This window comes from Triturus cristatus, chromosome 10 (genome assembly GCF_964204655.1).
Source record: "Triturus cristatus chromosome 10, aTriCri1.1, whole genome shotgun sequence".
In the NCBI taxonomy this organism is placed as follows: Eukaryota; Metazoa; Chordata; class Amphibia; order Caudata; family Salamandridae; genus Triturus; species Triturus cristatus.
This window is the reverse complement of record NC_140593.1, coordinates 124,899,750-124,919,376: the sequence shown is the minus strand read 5'-3', so window position 1 is coordinate 124,919,376 and position 19,627 is coordinate 124,899,750. Positions and strand designations below refer to the sequence as shown.

At 47.1% G+C, this 19,627-nt stretch overlaps 1 protein-coding gene across 3 annotated transcripts in view; it reads left to right on the top strand.

Annotated features, from left to right (window-relative positions):
* Positions 1 to 19,627, top strand: part of TOPAZ1 (testis and ovary specific TOPAZ 1) — a 1,878,688-nt gene that overhangs the window by 1,251,726 nt on the left and 607,335 nt on the right. For all 3 annotated transcript variants that reach the window (XM_085630596.1, XM_085630595.1, XM_085630594.1), the window contains one exon: positions 9,745 to 9,916. In XM_085630596.1, coding sequence (XP_085486722.1) covers positions 9,745 to 9,916 — 172 coding nt within the window. The remainder of the gene's footprint in view (positions 1 to 9,744; positions 9,917 to 19,627) is intronic.

The window sequence follows — 19,627 nt, the reverse complement described above, 5'->3', positions numbered from 1 at the left end:
GCTACCACTAGGATAGCTGGTCTATAAGGTTGACTTTACAACCAATCACCATAAGGGTTGTTTGGACTGATACAAGGTGTACACTAGAACTAGTGACATCATATATCAGGCCAACTTCTCACAGTCACATCCATTCATGTTGGACAATCCATTACACTGCCCTCCTTTTACCCTCCCCTGCTTCCCTCCAAGGAAGAGGAGAGACTCCACCGCCTGGACCCAAAACGTGCATTGTCTTTCTATTTTGATCGTACCAAAGACTTCTGGGTGGCCGACAAACTCTTCGTTGGCGATGTGGGTGCCAAGAAAAGTCAAGCAGTACAGAAAAGGACCAGCTCTCAATGGTTGTCCTCTGCATTAAATTGTGCTACACATTGGCAGAGAAGGATCTCCTGTGGGGCTATATGCTCATTCTACTAGAGCAACAGCAGCAACCACTGTGTTAGAGTGCGGAGTCTTAGACCTGGATATCTGTCGGGCGGCAACATGGGCATCCCGGCACATGTTTACCAGACACTACTGCCTGGACAGCCAAGTCCGGAGGGACAGATACTTTGCACGTTCAGTCCTCCATGTCTTCCCCATGTGATCATGGTTCGCAGACCCTCCTCCTGGGTTGTTATGGCTAGTGTATCTATTCTAAGGTAAGGAATCTACAGCTAGTAGGCTCTATCAAATGAACAAATCTGAAAGAGATAGGTTAGTGATAGATTCCTTACCTTAGAATATCCCTAGGCGTCAGACTGGATCCGTAAAGTTTTTTCGTCAGCAGTACCCCTACGCGTCAGGTGGCGTTGTGCGGCTCCGCGTCCGTCGCTGGCGTCGTATGCGCTTAGACGACATCACAGAGACTACTTTGACGCCACCCATGCGTGCTGACGTCAGTTCTTTTTTTTGCCAGTAAGCATAGATCCGGTTAGAGCACGTACCTCAGTCACTTTTTGACTACCTTTTTGAGCCTTTTTGTCTCCTGTCTACTTTGGTGCACGTAGGGATGCCTGGTTTTAAGTCTTGTGGGGCCTGCCGTCGCAATATGTCGGTGGTGGACCGCCACGACGTCAGTCTCTACTGCCTGGAGAGCGACCACGACTCCCGGGCCTGTATGGACTGTTTGGCCATGGCCCGAAGGCCTTGAGGGAGCGGCACCGGAAGCTTTTTGAGGTCCGGCACTCGTCCCCGCGCCATTCACGGTCCAGGGGCCGCTCCAGAGAAGGTTTGCGAGGCCACCATCATCGTTCCTCGGGTTCCAAGTCTTCACCCTCGTATTCGGGAAAGAGATGCCACAAAAAGAAGTCGAAGAAGCGTTGTCGCTCTCAGACGTCCACCCCGTTGGTCCCCGGATGAGGACAAGCGGGACCGGGGTTCTGCCCCTGCGGCTCCTTTGGAGCCCGGGAGTCCCGCGGCCTACCCACCTTACCCGGGTCCGTCGGCGACTCCCTCACAGGTGCAAGACTTTCTTGCTACCTTGGACCCCCTGTTTAGTCCTCGGGCTCCCACCGGTGCACCCTTGGGCCCTGCGGTCCAGTGTCAGGATCCTGCGCTGCTGGCTCCGGCCATGGCGCCACAAGGTCCAGGGCTGCCGGCACTGGCCCCAGCGCCGCTCTCGGCTCCGCCGCCGCAGTGGGTACCATTTTTTCCGCCCCTGCCCAGGTTCTTGGACAATTTTGTCCCTACCTGGGATCCGCATTGGGACACGGTGCCGGTTCGGCCCCTTCTGGCGCCATTTGTTCCTTCCCCGGTCCCTGCCCTGCCGCCACAGCCTGTCCCACATACGGCGGATGTGGAGGATGACTGGGAGGGGTCCGAGGACCCTCTTGCTAGTCAGTGTGACTCCGAGCAGGACTGGGTGGACGAGTTAGAGGAGGCCGGCGGCCTTGATCTATCCTCTGCCCAGGGTTTGCCTCTCCCCGCCTACCATGGAGGAGGGCGCTTCGTATACAATGGTGCTTCGTCGGGCTACTGAGGTCCTCCACCTTGATCTCCCTACGGTGGCTCTAAAGACTAATCTCCTCACTGAGGTGCTCCAGACGGCATCCACTTCGTCGGAGCACCTGCTGCCATTTAACAACGCCCGCACTGACGTCTTACTGGGCACTTGGTCGCAGCCTGCCACGGTGGAAAAGAATGTCGCCAGGCGTCATCGCCTATCGCCGGTTGACCCTGCCTTTCTGACCACTCATCCTTCGCCCGAGAGCCTGGTCATCCAAGCTTCGACGTCCCAGAGTGCCTTTCCCATGGCTCCGCCGGATAAGGACTCTAAGAAGCTGGAGCAGTTCGGCAAGCGGTTGTTCTCTTCAGCCAGCTTAGAACTGCGGTCGGTGAACACCGCTTGCCCCTCTGGCCGCTATTCCCACGCGGTGTGGGGTGCAGTTGCACAGGTGTTGCCTCAGTGTCCTGAGGAGGTCCAAGCTGTGCTGTCTCAGGCTGTTGCCGAGGGTAAGGATGCGGCTAAGTTCGCCATTCGGTGTGGTTTGGACACTGCGGACTCACTAGGTAGAGCCATTTCTACGACTGTGGTGCTTCGTCGCCACGCCTGGTTGAGATCTACCGGGTTCTCGCCAGATGTACAAAGCTCACTCATGGAAAATGCCCTTTGATGGCACCCGTCTGTTTGGCGATAAGGCCGACAGTGCACTGGAGCATTTTAAGGACTCGCGAGCTACTGCCAAGTCTTTCCTCGAAAAGCCAAGCCACTCCTGGGTCTTGTTCCTTTCGTAGCCAGTGCCGGGGCGCCCAGGCACGTTCCTTCCGCAAGCCTGTACAGAACCAGCCTCAACGCGGCTGCGGATGCGGTTTCTGCAGGGGCGGCTCTGGGAATCAGTGTGGGGGTCAGTCCACCTCCGCCCCCGCTGCTTCTACCGCCAAACCTTCCTAATCTGAGCTTTGTGGAGCATCCCAGGCTGGTGAGTGGCAGGATCCGCCATCACTTCCCCCACTGGCACGCTATCACATCGGACAAGTGGGTGATGCAGATCATCCGCAAGGGTTACTCCCTTCCCTTTCTACCCACCCCTCCAGCCATGCCACCTCAATACCACCGCATGTCAGGAGAACACTTGGCAACTCTCAAGCAGGAAGTCACGGCCCTCTTGGCCAAGGGGGCCATCGAGTGCGTTCCTGGGCCGGAAGTAGGGAGTGGTTGTTATTCCCACTACTTTCTGATCCCCAAGAAGGACAAAGGGGGTCTGCGTCCCATCTTGGACCTCCGGAACGTCAACCGCTTCCTCTGGAAGGAGAAGTTCAAAATGCTGACTCTGGCTCAGGTCTTGGCTGCACTCGAACTTGGAGACTGGATGGTAGCATTGGACTTGCAGGACGCATATTTTCACATCCCCGTCCTGACGGCCCACAGGCGTTACCTGCAGTTCACGGTAGACCTGGGTAATTTCAGTTTGCCGTGCTCCCCTTCGGCCTTACCAGCACCCCTCGGGTGTTCACGAAAGTGATGGCAGTGGTCGCAGCTCATCTGCGCCGGTCAGGGCTGCCAGTCTTCCCCTACCTCGACGACTGGTTGTTGAAGGTGGGCTCGCCCAAGGCAGTCGTCTCCCACCTTCAGATTACGGCTGACCTCCTGCATTTGCTGGGGTTCTCCATCAACGTGCCGAAGACGCACCTGAGTCCCTCTCAGCAGCTCCCCTTCATCGGATCGGTTCTGGATTCGACGCGATTTCGGGTTTATCCTCCCGAGCAGCGAGTCCGGGATATTCAGGCTATGATTCCGAACTTTCAGCCTCTATCCCGGGTTTCAGTCAGGATGACCCTCCGGCACCTTGGCCTGATGGCCTCCTGCATCCTGCTAGTGCAACATGGCAGATGGCACATGCAGGCTCTGCAGTGGGACCTGAAGTTCCAGTGGGCGCAGCATCAGGGCAACCTGTCCGATCATGTCCAGATCTCGGAGAGCACTGCACAACAATTGCAGTGGTGGCTCACGAATCGCGATTGGGTCAATGGCAGATCCCTCTCCCTTCGCCAACCGGAGCACACAGTGGTGACGGATGCGTCTCTCCTGGGATGGGGAGGCCACTTGGGAGAGGTGGAGATCAGAGGACTCTGGTCTCCGGCGGAGTCCCAGCTCCATATCAACCTTTTGGAGCTTCGGGCGATCCGACTTGCACTGAAGGCATTCCTTCCCTTAGTCCGGGCAAATGTGGTGCAGGTGTTCACAGACAAAACCACCGCCATGTGGTATTGCAACAAACAGGGTGGGTTGGGTTTGTGGACCCTATGTCGGGAGGCTCGGGACATGGCTGGAACATCAAGGCATTACATTGGTGGTTCAACACCTGGCAGGGTCTCTGAACGCCAGGGCGGACGAACTCAGCCGCCAGTGCTTGCTGGATCATGAATGACGTCTGCACTCGGACGTGGCGCAAGGTCTTTTTCTGCAGTGGGGAGAGCCTTGGTTAGATTTATTCGCCATTGAAGAGAACGCGCAATGTCATAAGTTTTGCGCGTTGGAATTTCCAAGGCGGCACTCGCTCGGCAGCGCTTTTCGTTGCGAGTGGAGTTGCGGTCTATTGTACGCCTTTCCGCCTATACCACTTCTGCCCAGAGTGCTGAAGAAGATTCAGGCGACCAGGCCCAAGTCATCCTTGTGGCTCCGGATTAGGCACGAAGATACTGGTACTCCGAGCTACTCAGCATGGCGATTGATCCCCCGAATCGACTGCCTCTTCGGGAGGATCTTCTGAGCAGGGGACGGTACTCCACCCGAGCCTGTCCAGCCTCCACCTCCATGCGTGGAGATTGAGCGGCGACAGTTGACGGCCTTCAATCTTCCTCCCGAAGTCTGTGATGTCATTATGGCAGCCAGGCATCCCTCCACTTAAACGGTATACGTCTGCAGGTGGAACAAACTTGTGGCATGGTGCATAGCAAAGGCTGTGGATCCCCTCTCTGCCCCTCTTTCAGAGGTCCTTCTGTTCCTTCTTTCTTTGGCCCAGCAGGGCTCTACTCTGGGCACTATCAAAGGTTATCTTTCGGCCATCTCCGCCTTTCTAAGGCTCCCAGATCAGCCTTCTCTCTTTAAGTCCCCGGTTGTTAACCGTTTCCTGAAAGGCATTACGCACATGTTTCCTCCTGTGCCTTTCATAGTGCCTCAATGGGACTTAAATCTTGTCTTGATCTATCTGATGTGCGCTCCTTTTGAGCCCCTTCATACCTGTCCTTTACATCTTCTCACTCTCAAGACGGCTTTCCTCTGCCTGAAGAGTGAGTGAGCTCCAGGCTCTTTCTTCTAAACCTCCTTTCCTTTCTGTTCATCTGGACAAGGCCATTTTACGGACCCGCCCTTCCACATAGGGCAGACCATCACCTTGCCCACCTTCTTTCCGCCTCCGCATCCTTCGAAATAGAGGCTCCACCGTCTGGACCCAAAACGTGCGCTCTCGTTCTATCTGAAGCGTACACAGCAGTTCCGGGTGGATGACCAGCTCTTGTTAGCTACATGGGTGCCAAAAAAGGTCGGGCCGTGCACAAACGAACCATCTCTTGGTGGGTCGTTCTGTGCATCAAAGCATGTTACTCCTTGGCCAAGAAGAAGCCTCCTGTGGGGCTGCGTGCCCATTCCACCAGGGCAAATGCAGCCACTACTGCCTTGGGACGCGGCGTTCCCGTGCAGGATATTTGTCAGGCAGCTACGTGGGCCTCGCTGCACACGTTTACCAAGCATTACTGCCTTAACAGTCAAGTCCGGAGAGACCGCTTCTTTGGCCGTTCTGTTCTCCGTGACTTCCTGTTGTAATCTGTTCGCAGATCCACCACCGGGGTTGGTATTGCTGGGGTATCTATTCTAAGGTAAGGAATCTATTACTAACGTGTCTCTTTCAGATGCACAAGTTGCTACTTGTGTAACGATATCTGTAAGAGACAGTGATATAATCCTTACCGCCCCACCCATCCTGCCCTTTCTGTGAACTGATTCTAGGGTTAAGGTCATCCCTTTCAGGGCCCTAGTTTCATTGCACCAGTGGTCAGTTTCTTGCATGGCTCTGTGTTCCTGGCGCGGAAAGTAGTGTACAGAACTGACGTCAGAGCGCTTGGGTGGCGCCTAAGTAGTCTCCGTGACATCATCTCGGCGCATACGACGTCAGCGACGGACACGGAGCCGCACAACGCCGCCTACTGACGCACAGGGGTACTGCTGCCGAAAAAACTTTCCGGATCCAGTCTAACGCATGGGGATATTCTAAGGTAAGGAATCTATCACTAACTAATGCCAGATATATTGTTACACGAGTAGTAACTTGTGCGCTAATTGTATCTGGTAGAGGCATATTCTAGTTGTAGACTCCTAGATTTTCGCTTTCAAATCCTCCAACAGTGGTCTAGTTGGGACACCTTCATTTATGGGGTGTGGTCATTTTAGTCGTATTGATTTGATCTTGTTCTCACATAACTTAAGAGCACGGCTGGGGAGTTATGAGGTTGTGGACTCCCCCCTGAGTGACCATAGACTGTCTCAGTTACGATAAGTTCTGCTGCATATGGGGAAAAAACAGAACCTAGGCCACCCTTTTCCTCTACTGCTATTCTTTGCTCCTAATAAGGGGGTGATTGTGAGTTTTGCGCTAAGTAGATAAGGATATTTTCTTGCAAATCTCATTACTACCTCTTATAGCAGTTTCATGATCTGTATGGAGAAGAGCGCGGGCAGGAGTTCTGAAATAATAAATAATTTTGACAAAACCTGTGGGGTAGCATTCAAAATGCCCATCTTCAGTCCCAAGACTGATTGTATTAGGCGGACTAAGTGGTTCAATACGACAAAACACACAAAAAAGGACAGTGGACCAGGAGCAACCAAACAGGCACCAATCCAATACAATCACCAATTGAAATTATTCTAATATAAACATCAATTCTTGTGTGCAAAATCTCCAAAAGTGCCCCTGTCCAAGAGCACGCCTCTAATACTAGGGCCAAGCAAATGAAAAACAAAAATTAGAGATGCACCACTTTACAGCTATATCCAAAATAGTCCTTTGAGTAGTAATTCTCTAAAAGTCCACCAATTCGTTGGACACTGGTCATATTTTTTTATTTTCCTTTATTAGTTCTTGCTTTAAAAGACAGCCAACGTGTTTCGTCCTAACAAAACAGGATTTCTTCAGGGCAACCTTTGAAATAACATAAAAATGCACAGAGTCACAATCCACATTCTACAAAAATCACATATCAAAAATTAATACATCAGTAGTCGGATTTATACTCTCTTGGTGTTGCTCACACATATTATGATGAAAAAACCTTAGGGGCCACCCCCTCCTCCCCTTTTTCAGTGTCTCGTTTTTTTAATGAATTAATGTATTAATTTTTGTACATGACGTTTGTGTATTTGTCGTTTTTTAAAGTGGTGTAATATCCTATAAACAATTTGTTGGATGTTTAACAAAATGTCTAGGTTTATTGTAGGCATTGTTTTCTTCTTTTGTCTTCTTCTCTTGTGAAGTCAGATATGTGAATTTTGTAGAATGTTGTTTATTTCAAATATTGTATACATTTGGACTAAAAATCTGTATTGTATTGTTAAAGTAGCCTTTTATATGTTTTTAAATCTACAGCCCTGAAGAAGTCCTGTTTTGTTAGGACGAAACGCGTTGGCTGTCTGTCTTTTAAAGCGAGAACTAATAAAGGAAAAGAAAAAAACCTGACCAGTGTCCAATGAATTGGTGGACTTTTAGAGAATTACTACTCAAAGGACTATTTTGGATATAGCTGTAAAGTGGTGCATCTCTAATTTTTGTTTTTCAATTGGTTCAATACGACTTGCACTAAAGCCCACAACCTCCTACTGAAGTCACTTAAAGAAACACCAAGAGATTTGGAAAAGGTACGCTCCTGTAGAAGGGGCCACAAGGATTCACTATTGGCCAGGAAACTGCCATGCGGATCTCTTTGGGGCCATTTTACCCCTGTGGGCTCACCTCTTGACTAATGTCCTCAAGACTACACTTTATATGGGTCCCCCAAAGACACAGTCACTTGCGATAAAAGTACTAATCTTTAAAAAAGGATCTTAGGGCGACCAAGTGCTACCAGCCTATTTGATTAATAAACTCAACAGCTAAGTTAATGGACAGGGTCGTAGTGGACCGTCTGCAATTATGGGCGAATTACAACAGCATCCTCTCTGACCTCCAGTTTGGTTTCGCGTTGGCTTGGGGACTGTAGAGCAATGTCTCAACTTGTTTATTTTAATAAACAGGTATTTGTAGGGTGGGGGGGGGGGGGGGGGGACAAACTCCACATAGTTTACATGGATGAGCTCGGCCTTTGACTCGGTCAATAAGTGGAAGCTCTGGGTAATAATTGCTGACATTGGAGTTGAGTCCACTATCATAGATTTCTTGAGGAAGCTTCATTTGGCAGTCACTGCCAGTGTAAGATGTGGCCCAGCTGGAGAAACTACAGAAACTTTCAGAGTCTAACGTGGTGTGCGCCAGGTTTGCGTGTTGGCCCTATTTTTTTTTTTTTATATATGTTATTGATTTAGAGAGCCACTTGTTGAATTCCAATACTGACTGTCTTATGGTAGTTAGGCGTAGCATACTGGCTTTGGCTTGCACTGATGATACCGTTTCGATGGCAAGAACCGCTAATGGACGGCAGCAATTGCCAGACCAATTCTGTATTTTTAGGTCTAGCCTAGATTTACTAGTTAACCAGTCTAAAACACGCTATGGTTTTTGGCCATCGTGCCAGGGCCTGCAGTACTTTCTTTGTTAATGGGACCTGGTGTAACTGCAGCCCCTCTTTTCATGGCTAAGGATCTGGACGAAGGAGGAGAGCACATTAAATCGTACAGTCTTGACTGACTGAAAATGGAAAAAAGCTCTAAAATACCTTAGCTATCATATACATCTAAGATTTATAACTGGTTGAACTTAGATGAGCTTCAGTTTTAACCCTACCACCTTCAGGCCTAGTTTACGTCAACATCTGGTGAAAGCCTTCTTACATAAATGTGCAGAGAAAATGAAGGCAAAAAACTCTGGGTTTTATACAGTCATAGCTCATGCCCAAATTAGAACCTGTCTTGGCATTGAGCCGTATTTCCTATGGGTGAAAAATGTACAACGCCGGTATCAGTTGGTCAGACTAAGTCTTAACACTGCCCCTTTTTCGGTGGCATATCAGATACATGGAATTTTGTCTGCCAATTTTCCAGCATGTGCCTGTGATGGATTGTCTACACAGAGCTCCATGCACTTTATCCTTTTTTGTACATATATTTCTGCATTGAGGTCTGTATATATTTTACCACTCTTGAAGCAGGCAAAGCTATGGCAGTACAGGGCTGCATTGAATGTTCTCCATAGGCTATTAACAGTAAGACTGTTACTCAGTCGCGATTAATATACAGTGGGCTGCTGGTCTGCGCTCTGTATCTGGACCAGCATAAAATTGATCTTTATTGAAACTGCCTTTTGGATACCGAATGCAGTGAGATTTTGCTGATAACAGCACTTCAGAAGTATGCACTATATGAGATAATAGTCAATCCAGATAGTTTTTAAATAGGGCCTTATTGCTTACTGTAACAGAATTTCTTTGCATATGGTTTTGTCCTGCAATAAGCATGTAATGGCGTTCACTATGTAAATTGAGTTTTTTCTTTTATATTGAGTTGCTTAAGGTCTTTTAACTTTTTATGATGCATTTGTTTTGCATGCGTACTTTTCTGATTTATAATCAAAATAGAATAACAAATTGACTGACTGTATTTTAATGTTTTAACAGCACTGTAAAGAACAAGCAGATTGGATTAAACTAGGAACTTTGTATGTGAACATCAGAATGGGATTTGAAAATTTACCTGATCTCAAGAAACTGTCTAATTGTATTGCTGAAGCTCTGTTAAAAGACAGCAAGGAAGAGAAAGTAGTTCCATTTTGTCTATTTGCAGACACAGGTAAACTAAAGGTTCATAAATGAAACTTGTGTTTTTTAATTTTCCATGTTTGGTTTTTGGTTGCCATATCTTTAGTCTCTGCTTTTGTTAATGTTGATAAACCGGCCTATATATTGTAGACTCTTTAAAATGGCATGGACTTCACTCCTAATTAAGTGTCTATTATTTCACCATGCTGTGTCAGAGGACTATGTTGGCACTGGGCTTTGCATGAAATTTTATACTTATCCTCCTCTAAATTATGTGCAACTTCAGGTTGTCCATACATTTTTATGGATCAAAAAGGGAATGTTTGATTACCTTTACAATTTATTATCCAAAACCTCAATATATTTTTAGTAATGCAGTAATTCAATAGATATTATATCGCTTGGTTTGAAAATTAGGCCAGGTAGCTTATGATACGGGTCATATAGGGAACCCATGTTGATTTAGCCTTTCTGGACAAACGGTATAAACAATTGCAAATCTCAAGAGATTACTTCTCATTGCAAGGTGTCTGTCTAAGATTTCTGATCTCCCAGGAAATCTAGAGGAGCTTGCTAGTTTCTTCCACATGAATCTGTGGAATTAGAGAAAATAAATATTATCTTTGGAATGAAGTTTGATAGATTGCATTTTCAAATGGGAGCCTAGATTTTCATATGGAAAGCCTGCTGTCACATCAGTGACATGAGAAAATTTCCATAAAATATCACTTTAAGTTGTTTACAACTTGAAGAAGGAAATAAAATGAAAGACATCTAATTTTCCATTTAAATTGTGGTGGGGCATTGCATGACTGTGGTGGCCAGTCACGGTCTATGTCTCCTGGAGCCTAGTTGAGGATGTTACTTCTAGTGTAGAAGCTTTGTTTGCCTTTTGGGACATTTTCCCCGTAGGAGCTCCGGCTTGGACAGGCTTTTCTGAAACCAATGGATTTTTCTCATGTTTGTAAGATTACCAGGTAGGTGTAGGGGAAAATACTTAAACGGTCTGGAAGCAGTTAGAAGTGTAAATATACCTTGTGTTGAGCTGGCTTCAAGTATTATGGCACACATAAAACATTTCCAACAAGTGGACAGGGTCACTGAAAATCTGTTCCAAATATTTCAAGAAGACTAGTTAAGCGAGACAAACACAGTTTTTGTTTTAAAGTAGAGAGGCATGCTGTGATCCAAGAGGTGGCTGATTTCCAAGCCGGCAGGTGTCCATTGAGCAACAGCCATGGGAAATTGATTTGTCTTTGATTTGAGATGTTTGAGTAGAAGGTCCAGATTTGACCAAGGGCTATTGGTAGGACCACTGTAGTTATGTGGCAGTGGGAGCCGGTTTATGTGGATAGATTCACAAAATTTTGCAACAAGAAAATGAAACTTTTTCAACATAATGGAGCATATTTGTTGTCAGTATTGTTACTCTGATTTGTAATTTTAACACACACAAATACTGGCACAGCAAGTTTCACAGCATTAGTGTCACTTAAACATGTGGATGCAGCAATCAGTTAAAGGTGACCATTAACCTACACAAGAAATCAGATTTTAGGAAGACAAGAATAAAGAAATTCATTTTTATACAAAACAAATAAAGAACATATAAAAGACATTTGTGCATCTCATGTCTTAATAAGAAATTATCATAAGATATGTATCGTGTGTGTGTGCTGATGATTCTTAAATAACATTTTGGAGTTTTACTCCTGTTACGGAGATTAGGGTACTGTTCTTCCTGGTCAAAAACAAAACAAAGTTTGATTGAATTAACTTGATGTGATAGGTGCGTTCTTTCTTTGCCTCAGCCTCATTTTTTGTAAATCAATCTCTACGAAGGGGCCACCACTAAGCTATACCACGGACGTTATTTTTTTTTTAAGAACATTTTGATGCATACATGTTTTATTTTATTTAAATCAGCAATTTTTGTAGCAGATGGATTATTAAGCTAGAGAACATCATGACACTATCTTTTTTCTGTGGCCCAATTGTACAATCACCTCTACAGGTTCTCCTCTGTTTGCTTGCTTTATTGGTTATAAAGCAGCCTTTGATAAAGTCAATTGACCCATTCTGTAGAAAAAGGTGGAAGCATTCAGTATTGCATATATATCACTCCAAGCTTTAATCTCATTGTACTAGGATACCTGGGTCGTGGTAAACATTGGAAATGGTCTTACTGACTCAAAATTATTTTTTCTCAACAGAGGCTTATTGCAGGGGGTTGTCCTTGCTCCTCCTCTCTTCAGCCTTTGCACTGCAGACTTCTGGTAAAAACTAGGAAATGTAATATCATTTCCTCCAAAGATAAACCGCGTCCATTTATACATTTTAGAGTATGCTAACGACATTGTCATTCTTGATCACACATCTGTTGGGTTGCAGAGGCCCCTTAATGAACTACACAAGTACTCTTGCAAAAGCAAATTAGAATTGAGCGCATGAGAGTCAATTGTAATGATCTTCGGGAAATACGCAACAATATCTGAAGAATCATGGCACGTTGTCCCTCTGAGTCTCCTGGTCCAATTCCCTACTTCGGTTGCAGTTCGCATTTCACTTTTTTGTCTATGGTTTGGTCTCCCCCTGGTGACCACTGTATTTTGTGCTTACTTGCCTCTTGCAGTTGAACTATTGGTGCTTATATCTCTGGGTGGGAGACTTACTAATGTGTTAGTGAGTGTTGTGTAATAAATAGACATTTTTATACATACACTGAGATTCTTTTTCGTTTAACCTACACTACATGATTAGTTCCGGTAAACCAACCTGCCTAACGCTCCTTCTGGATAAGCAGAAGGCTGTTTTCCACAGCGACAACTTTGAGAGTTTTCTATGATTATCAAAAACCACTAAAATCATCATAAGGGTTGTCTGGATTAGTGCAAGGTGCCTCACTTGAGTGTGCACCATATACTAGGCCAGCCTCCTACAGAGCAAATGCGCAAATCAGTTAATTATCCATCATCCGCATGCGGTGTCTGTTTCCAATTAAAGAGCTTAGGCAGTCCTGGCACAGTCATAAATTTCAAAATTATAGATGCCGGTAATTCGATTTTTTTTTTTTTACAGGCAAGAATCCATTCTTGCTGCTGCTCAGGGATGTGTAGTGAGACGCATGTCCTACTCAAGCCGATTTTCCTAAAGAATATCATCAGGCACTGCAAGGATGCACTTACGTTTTGCTTGAACTCGCAGGTCATGTCTTACATACGTCGAGCGGCTAAGTTCTTCTCGGAAGTTTCCAGGAAACTTGTTTCAATAGGAACAAATCTGCATTTGTGGTTTACAGTTTTTATGCATCTGCTGAGCTATGGGGTTTGGGGCTCTTGACAGGGCTCCGTTTCCGGTTGTAGCTTATAAGTTCTTAAAGCTTTGATTTACTAATGTATTCTAGGGGTTACCAAATGCTGCAGGAGTGCCTCACCCAAAGTTGCCTAGCATGACAGAGTACACACTTGCAACACCACCTGTTGCACTGTCATTGTATTAGTATGATCTTGTCTGCAAATTTTTGTAGAAGTCCACCTGTCATTTTAACTTTAATTATTGTTGTATGTTTTTTCATCGAGAATTGTATGTAAGATTTTAGTTAATCACATAATAAACTACTTATTTAGCCAGTGTGGTAAATCTATAACCATTCATGGTCATTGGTGACATTTTTATTTTTACAGCTTTTGGCATTTACCCTAAAGTTATGCAATCCCTTTGAACAATTATTTTTGCTTGTTATAAATTTTTTGGTTTGTGTGTTCATTGTTTTTGAGTGTAATATCGTTTGCCATTTAGGTCTTCCCCATGTTCATTTTATTTAATCTACTTTTAATTTCATGGTCTTGTTTTGCTTACACAAAAAGAGATGTGCCCTAAGTGTGCTCTAATCAGAGTACCAGTCCAGTGAATTTGGCATGCACGCCCCCCAACCCTCTTTAGTTTTAATTAAATCACTCTCTTTTTTGATCAGTCCAATCAATGTGCTTTGCTGCAGTTTTTAGAAACGTGCTTGGGAGCCGGAATACCAGGAGATGTACGTAGGTAGTGATGTGTATTTTCTGGGAGTGTGGGGGAGGGGGTGAGGTTGAAGTAGCAATCAATTTATAATGCCATAAACAGTAGTGATAAACAGTGAGTTTGCAGTTTTCTGTGCTACTCTCATATGTGTAGGTTATTTGTGCTGTAATTGGCACTGTCCTCTATTTTATACAGGTGCAGTTCGTCTTTTTCATCCACTTAATCCTTACATTTTTCTTTCACACTTCTAGGAGGATTCGTGGTAGTTCTCCCCTTCGCTACCCATTAAAAATCCATATTGCCATTTGCTGAGAATTCGCACATTTTGGTCTTAAACACCATTTTTTAAAGTAAGTTCTGTACGTCCACTAGCAGTCTTCTACTTTGTCTTCTAAATGGGATGAGAAAAAGAAAAAATACATCATGTCCTCAACTGTACCAAGAGTGCCTTGGGCATTAATAGAATTTGCCTTAATGAGGATCTCACAGTATAGCAGAGAAGTGGAGACTTCCCTGTCAGAACATTAAGAACAAATTTCTCATGTATAAGCAGAGACATCTGATCAAGATAGCATTTGCATAAAAACAAATAGAGGGGAGGAATAAGTGAATAGACCCATGACCCAGGAGGGTTCTCACATACAAGCGAAAGTGATTAAGGGGGTGACGACAAGAGCTAATTTCCCCAGATGAAGAGGAGGACAGTGACAAACATTGACCTTGGTGGTATACCCCTGCACCTCTAGTTCAATATAAAAGGACTCTATGTGACAGTAAACCTATCAAGATGTACTATTGTGATAGTTCCAGGACAATGTAATTGTATAAATAATGTGACCTTTGTCTAACCAACAAAATCTATAAGTAATATTAAGTTCGAGGCATGTGGGCTGCTGAATTCATATCTGTGCATAGATCGCCGCCTAGTGTTGGGTCCGGATGATTGCACATTGTTGTCCTGGAAGAGTCTTCGAAGTATCACAAGATAGGTGGCTCCTCCCCTGGACTACAGTGCGCATGGGCATCCTCTCCATCCTCAGATTGTTTTTTTCCGCCATTGGGTTCGGATGTGCTTATCTTAGCTAAAGTTCAGAAACTTTAGTTTAAGGCCAAAAGGCCTTTAGATTTCGTCGGTATTGTTCGCGTTCGGTATCGACCAGCTTTTTTGTTTTTTTAGTAACTTCTTCACGCTTTTCGGATCCGCTTCGGTCCGAACATCGATCAACGCTCGACGATGGAATCGAGGACTCCTTTCAAAAGATGTCCTTTATGCCATGCGAAATACCCACACGTCGATGTCCATCCGGTGTGCAACAAATGTCTCTGCCCGGATCATGATGAGTCAAAATGTATGGCCTGCGCCCAGTTCCGCTCGAAGAAGACTGCGGAATCGACGGGCGGCGAGATTGGAGGGACAGCAATCAGCGCCTGCCCCGGTCAACATCTTCGGAACCGAGGATGAGGAAGTCGAGAGCGTAGCAGACATAGACTCCAGCCATGCTTCCGAACGTAAATCCCGATCGGAAGACGATGATGAGGTGATCTTCGAGGATGAAGACGTCGTCGGCGAGGTAGGAGACGATGATGAGGCCCTTGGGGCCGAGGAAGACCGCTCCAGCGAAGAGCTAGGCCAATCCGTCGATACGGAGGCCGAGAGACAAAGTCTTCATAAGGCTCAGGTCGAGGGATCGCCTGCGGGCCTTACCCGAGATCAGTCACACAGTTCTTCGGCCCCGCCTCAAGGCCCGGCCTCGAACATTTCACAGGAGCCATTAATGTCGAAGACGACTGGATTTCATTCAGTGAATCCGAAACCATCCGTCGCACCGGTTACATCGAAACCGAAAGTGCAACTGGTTCGGGTCGGACCAAAGGCCTCGAAGCCCTCCACTCCTTCGACGCCGACGCAGGTCATCGGCACCGAACACGCCAAAAAGGACTTCGGTGCCGAGCTCACCAAGAAGGGTTCCGGCACCGAGTCAAAGAAGAATTTGGCCCTCGGTCCCCACAAGGCGTCTCGGCCTATGGCACCGAAGATTGCGGCCCAACCCACCAAGGTCATGGTGGTCGATCCGTCTGCGTCGACATCAAAGAATGCGGCGCCTACGAAATCATCGGCTCTGAGGAGCATCGATACCAACCTTCGGATCGACGACCCAAAGACTGGGAAAAAATCGGACACCGCATCGACGCCTGCCTCCAAGGTGCCTACCGGTTCCAAAGCGCCATCTGCGTTCACATTGCAACAGGTCTCAGCGTCGTTGCAACGCATCAGGGACCGGGCAACCCTCGAACCTAAGTCGCGCAAGGTCGCACAAGCACACTCGGTGCCGGCGCACATCACATTTGGATTGCCGCCGCCCAGGGCACCGAAAATGTTCGAAATTCGGACACGTGTCCACCAAACACAGACACTATCCGATGGACAAATCGATGTCGAGCCTTTGCAGGAACACTTTATCGACGCCGACACTGGTCGGCTGCTGCTCCGCAAGCGGAAAATTACTCCAGAGAAGGGTTTGGAGTCATACAAGATTCCTTTAAAACAGAAACTGCCATCAAGTTCCACACCAGTGCTTCAAGAAACCTTTCAACCCTACCTTCAGGACCCACCGTCTTTTTCTTCAACGCATTCGGAGGCAGATGACGGAGAGGACTATATAGAGGATGATACCACTTATCAGGTGGATATCGATCCTGATGACCACCTGCAAGACCCAGATCAGGCATGGGGAGACCCCACCGACCAGGGTAACGCACCAGATGCTCCTGACACGCAGCTTTATAATATAAAGACATCTCCCACGGAGGATACTGCTGCCTTTAATGCCCTCATTGAACGGGCTGCTGCCAATCATGGAGTAGAACTCCATTCTGATACTGTAGAGGAGGATTTCTTAGTGGACACGTTCGCCTCCTCTGAGAAAACCGTCAAAACTCTGCCAATGTTGAAGGGGGTTCTAAAACCTGCAAAAGACATTTTTAAAGAAACAACCAGGGCACGGGTGTTGAACCCGAGAATCGAGAAAAAATACAAGCCAGCACCCGGAGACCCTATGTACATTAAGGGTCAATTACCATTAGACTCCATTGTTGTTTCTAATGCTCGCAAGCGAGCACATTCACAAACAACAGGTGATGCTCCTCCCCCCGGCAAGGAGTCCAAAGTGCTGGAGACATCAGGCAAAAGGATAGCAGCGCAAGCAGCAAACATCTGGCGCATTGCCAACACCCAGGCACTCCTGGCCCGTTATGATAGGTCACACTATGACACTCTAGAATCGCTGCTACAACACTTGCCAGATGATTACAAAGAGGCAGCGGAGCTCCTTATCAGAGAGGGCCAACTCCTTACAAATGTGTCCATCAAATGCGCACTAGATGCAGCCGACACTGCAGCGAGGGCGATCAACACTAGTGTAATGTTGAGGAGGCACGCATGGTTGAGAATCTCAGGCTTCAAACCTGAAATTCAGAACAATATCTTAAATCAACCGGTCAACCCAGACTTTTTATTTGGCCCAGAGGTTGACACTACCCTCGAAAAAATTAAGAAAGACACTGAAACTGCAAAATCTATGGGGGCTCTGCAGTCGCAGCAGTTTCGGAGTGGTTCCTTTCGTCGCCCCGGGAATAGAGGAGCAGCTAGAGGTCAGGGGTCCCAGCAGCAGTACAATAAAGGGAATACACAAAGTACCTATGATAAAAACAATAGAGGTGGATATCGTGGATCCAGCACCAAAGGCAGAGGACGTGGATATGGCAACACCAGGTCCTCCCCCAAAAACAAACAGTGACGCCTTCTCCCTGCCCCCCGACCACATAACACCTGTCGGGGGGAGACTCCAACAGTTCCTGTCAGTCTGGAAGTCCATCACCACAGACAGGTGGGTCAGGGAAATTATCCAGTACGGTTACTGTCTCGAATTAACGTCCACTCCTCCCAACATACCGCCAAAGCACCGTCCTATGTCCGTAGAACACTTGGCATTATTGCAGCAGGAAGTACTAAGTATGCTGCAAAAAGGTGCAATAGAAGTCGTGCCCGTAAACCAACAGGGGACAGGAGTGTACTCTGTACTTCTTGGTCCCAAAAAAGGACGGATCTCTCAGACCTATACTAGACCTGAGACCCCTCAACCACTACATTCTGTCAGAGCATTTTCATATGCTCACCCTCCAGCAGGTTCTACCGTTACTCAGTCAGGGAGACTTCCTAGCCACACTGGATTTGAAAGATGCGTATTTCCACATACCCATACACCCATCACACAGAAAATATCTCAGGTTCACTATTCAGGATCAACATTATCAGTTCAAAGTTCTCCCTTTCGGAGTAACAACCAGCACCCAGGGTCTTTACCAAGTGCCTAGCGACAGTGGCTGCACATTTACGGAGACAGCACATTCACGTCTTCCCTTACCTGGACGACTGGCTTGTTCAGGCAAAGTCAGCCCAGCAATGTGCCAGCCACATATCCCACACCATTCACCTTCTTCACAGTCTAGGATTCTCAATAAATTATCCAAAATCACATCTTCAACCCGCACACGTGCGCCAGTACCTGGGCGCGACCATAAACACTCTGGAAGCCACAGCTCAGCCAAATTTGGTAAGGATCAACAGCATGCAACTGCTGATCACAAAGTTCAAACCTCAACACTCCCTTCCAGCGCGAGTGTTCATGCAGCTGATAGGCATGATGGCCTCCTGCATCTTCATAGTCCCGCACGCGAGACTACACATGCGCCCGCTTCAGGAGTGCTTGGCACGTCAATGGAATCTGGCTCAAGGAAAATTGACAGACCTAGTGTTGGTGAGCGGTCGGGCATCCAACTCTCTGCATTGGTGGAATCCACAAAACCTTTGCAAGAGCCGACCGTTCCAAGAGCCTGTTCCACAAATAATACTGACGGCGGACGCGTCTCTCCAGGGATGGGGAGCTCATGTACTCACTTACACAGTGCAGGGACTATGGACGACACAGCAAAAGAAGATGCACATCAACCTTCTGGAACTGATGGCGATCTTCCTGGCAATGAAGGCATTCAAAGTACACTTGTGCAACAAAGTTGTGTTGATCCGGACGGACAACATGACTGCCATGTACTACATACAGAAACAGGGAGTAACACACTCTCCACAGTTGTCTCGTCTGGCTCAGAGCATGTGGAAGTGGGCCATTCAGAGGAACATATTCCTCATGGCGGAACACCTCCCGGGCAAGGACAACCAGATGGCGGATCTGCTCAGCAGACACAGACACCAGATGCACGAGTGGGAGCTACATCCGTCAGTACTCCAACCGTACTTCCAACAGTGGGGTCATACAGAGATAGACCTATTCGTCACAAACGAAAACGCAAAATGCCAAAGCTTTGCCGCCAGGTTCCCACATCCGCAGTCACAGGGCAATGCGATATGGATGAACTGGTCCGGCAGATTTCCGTACGCTTTTCCCCCAGCGCCCTTGATACCGCTGGTGGCACGAAACTGCGGCAACACTCCCTAACACTCATCCTAGTTGCTCCCACGTGGGCACGCCAGCCATGGTACACCACGTTTCTAGAACTTTCCGTGGTACCGCATCAAAGACTGCGGCTAACACCCCAACTTTTAACACAGAACCTTGGCGCAATTCAGCACTCAGATCCGCAGCAGCTAAACCTAGCGATCTGGCTCCTGAAGTCTTAGAGTTTGGCTACCTCGATCTGCCTCCTG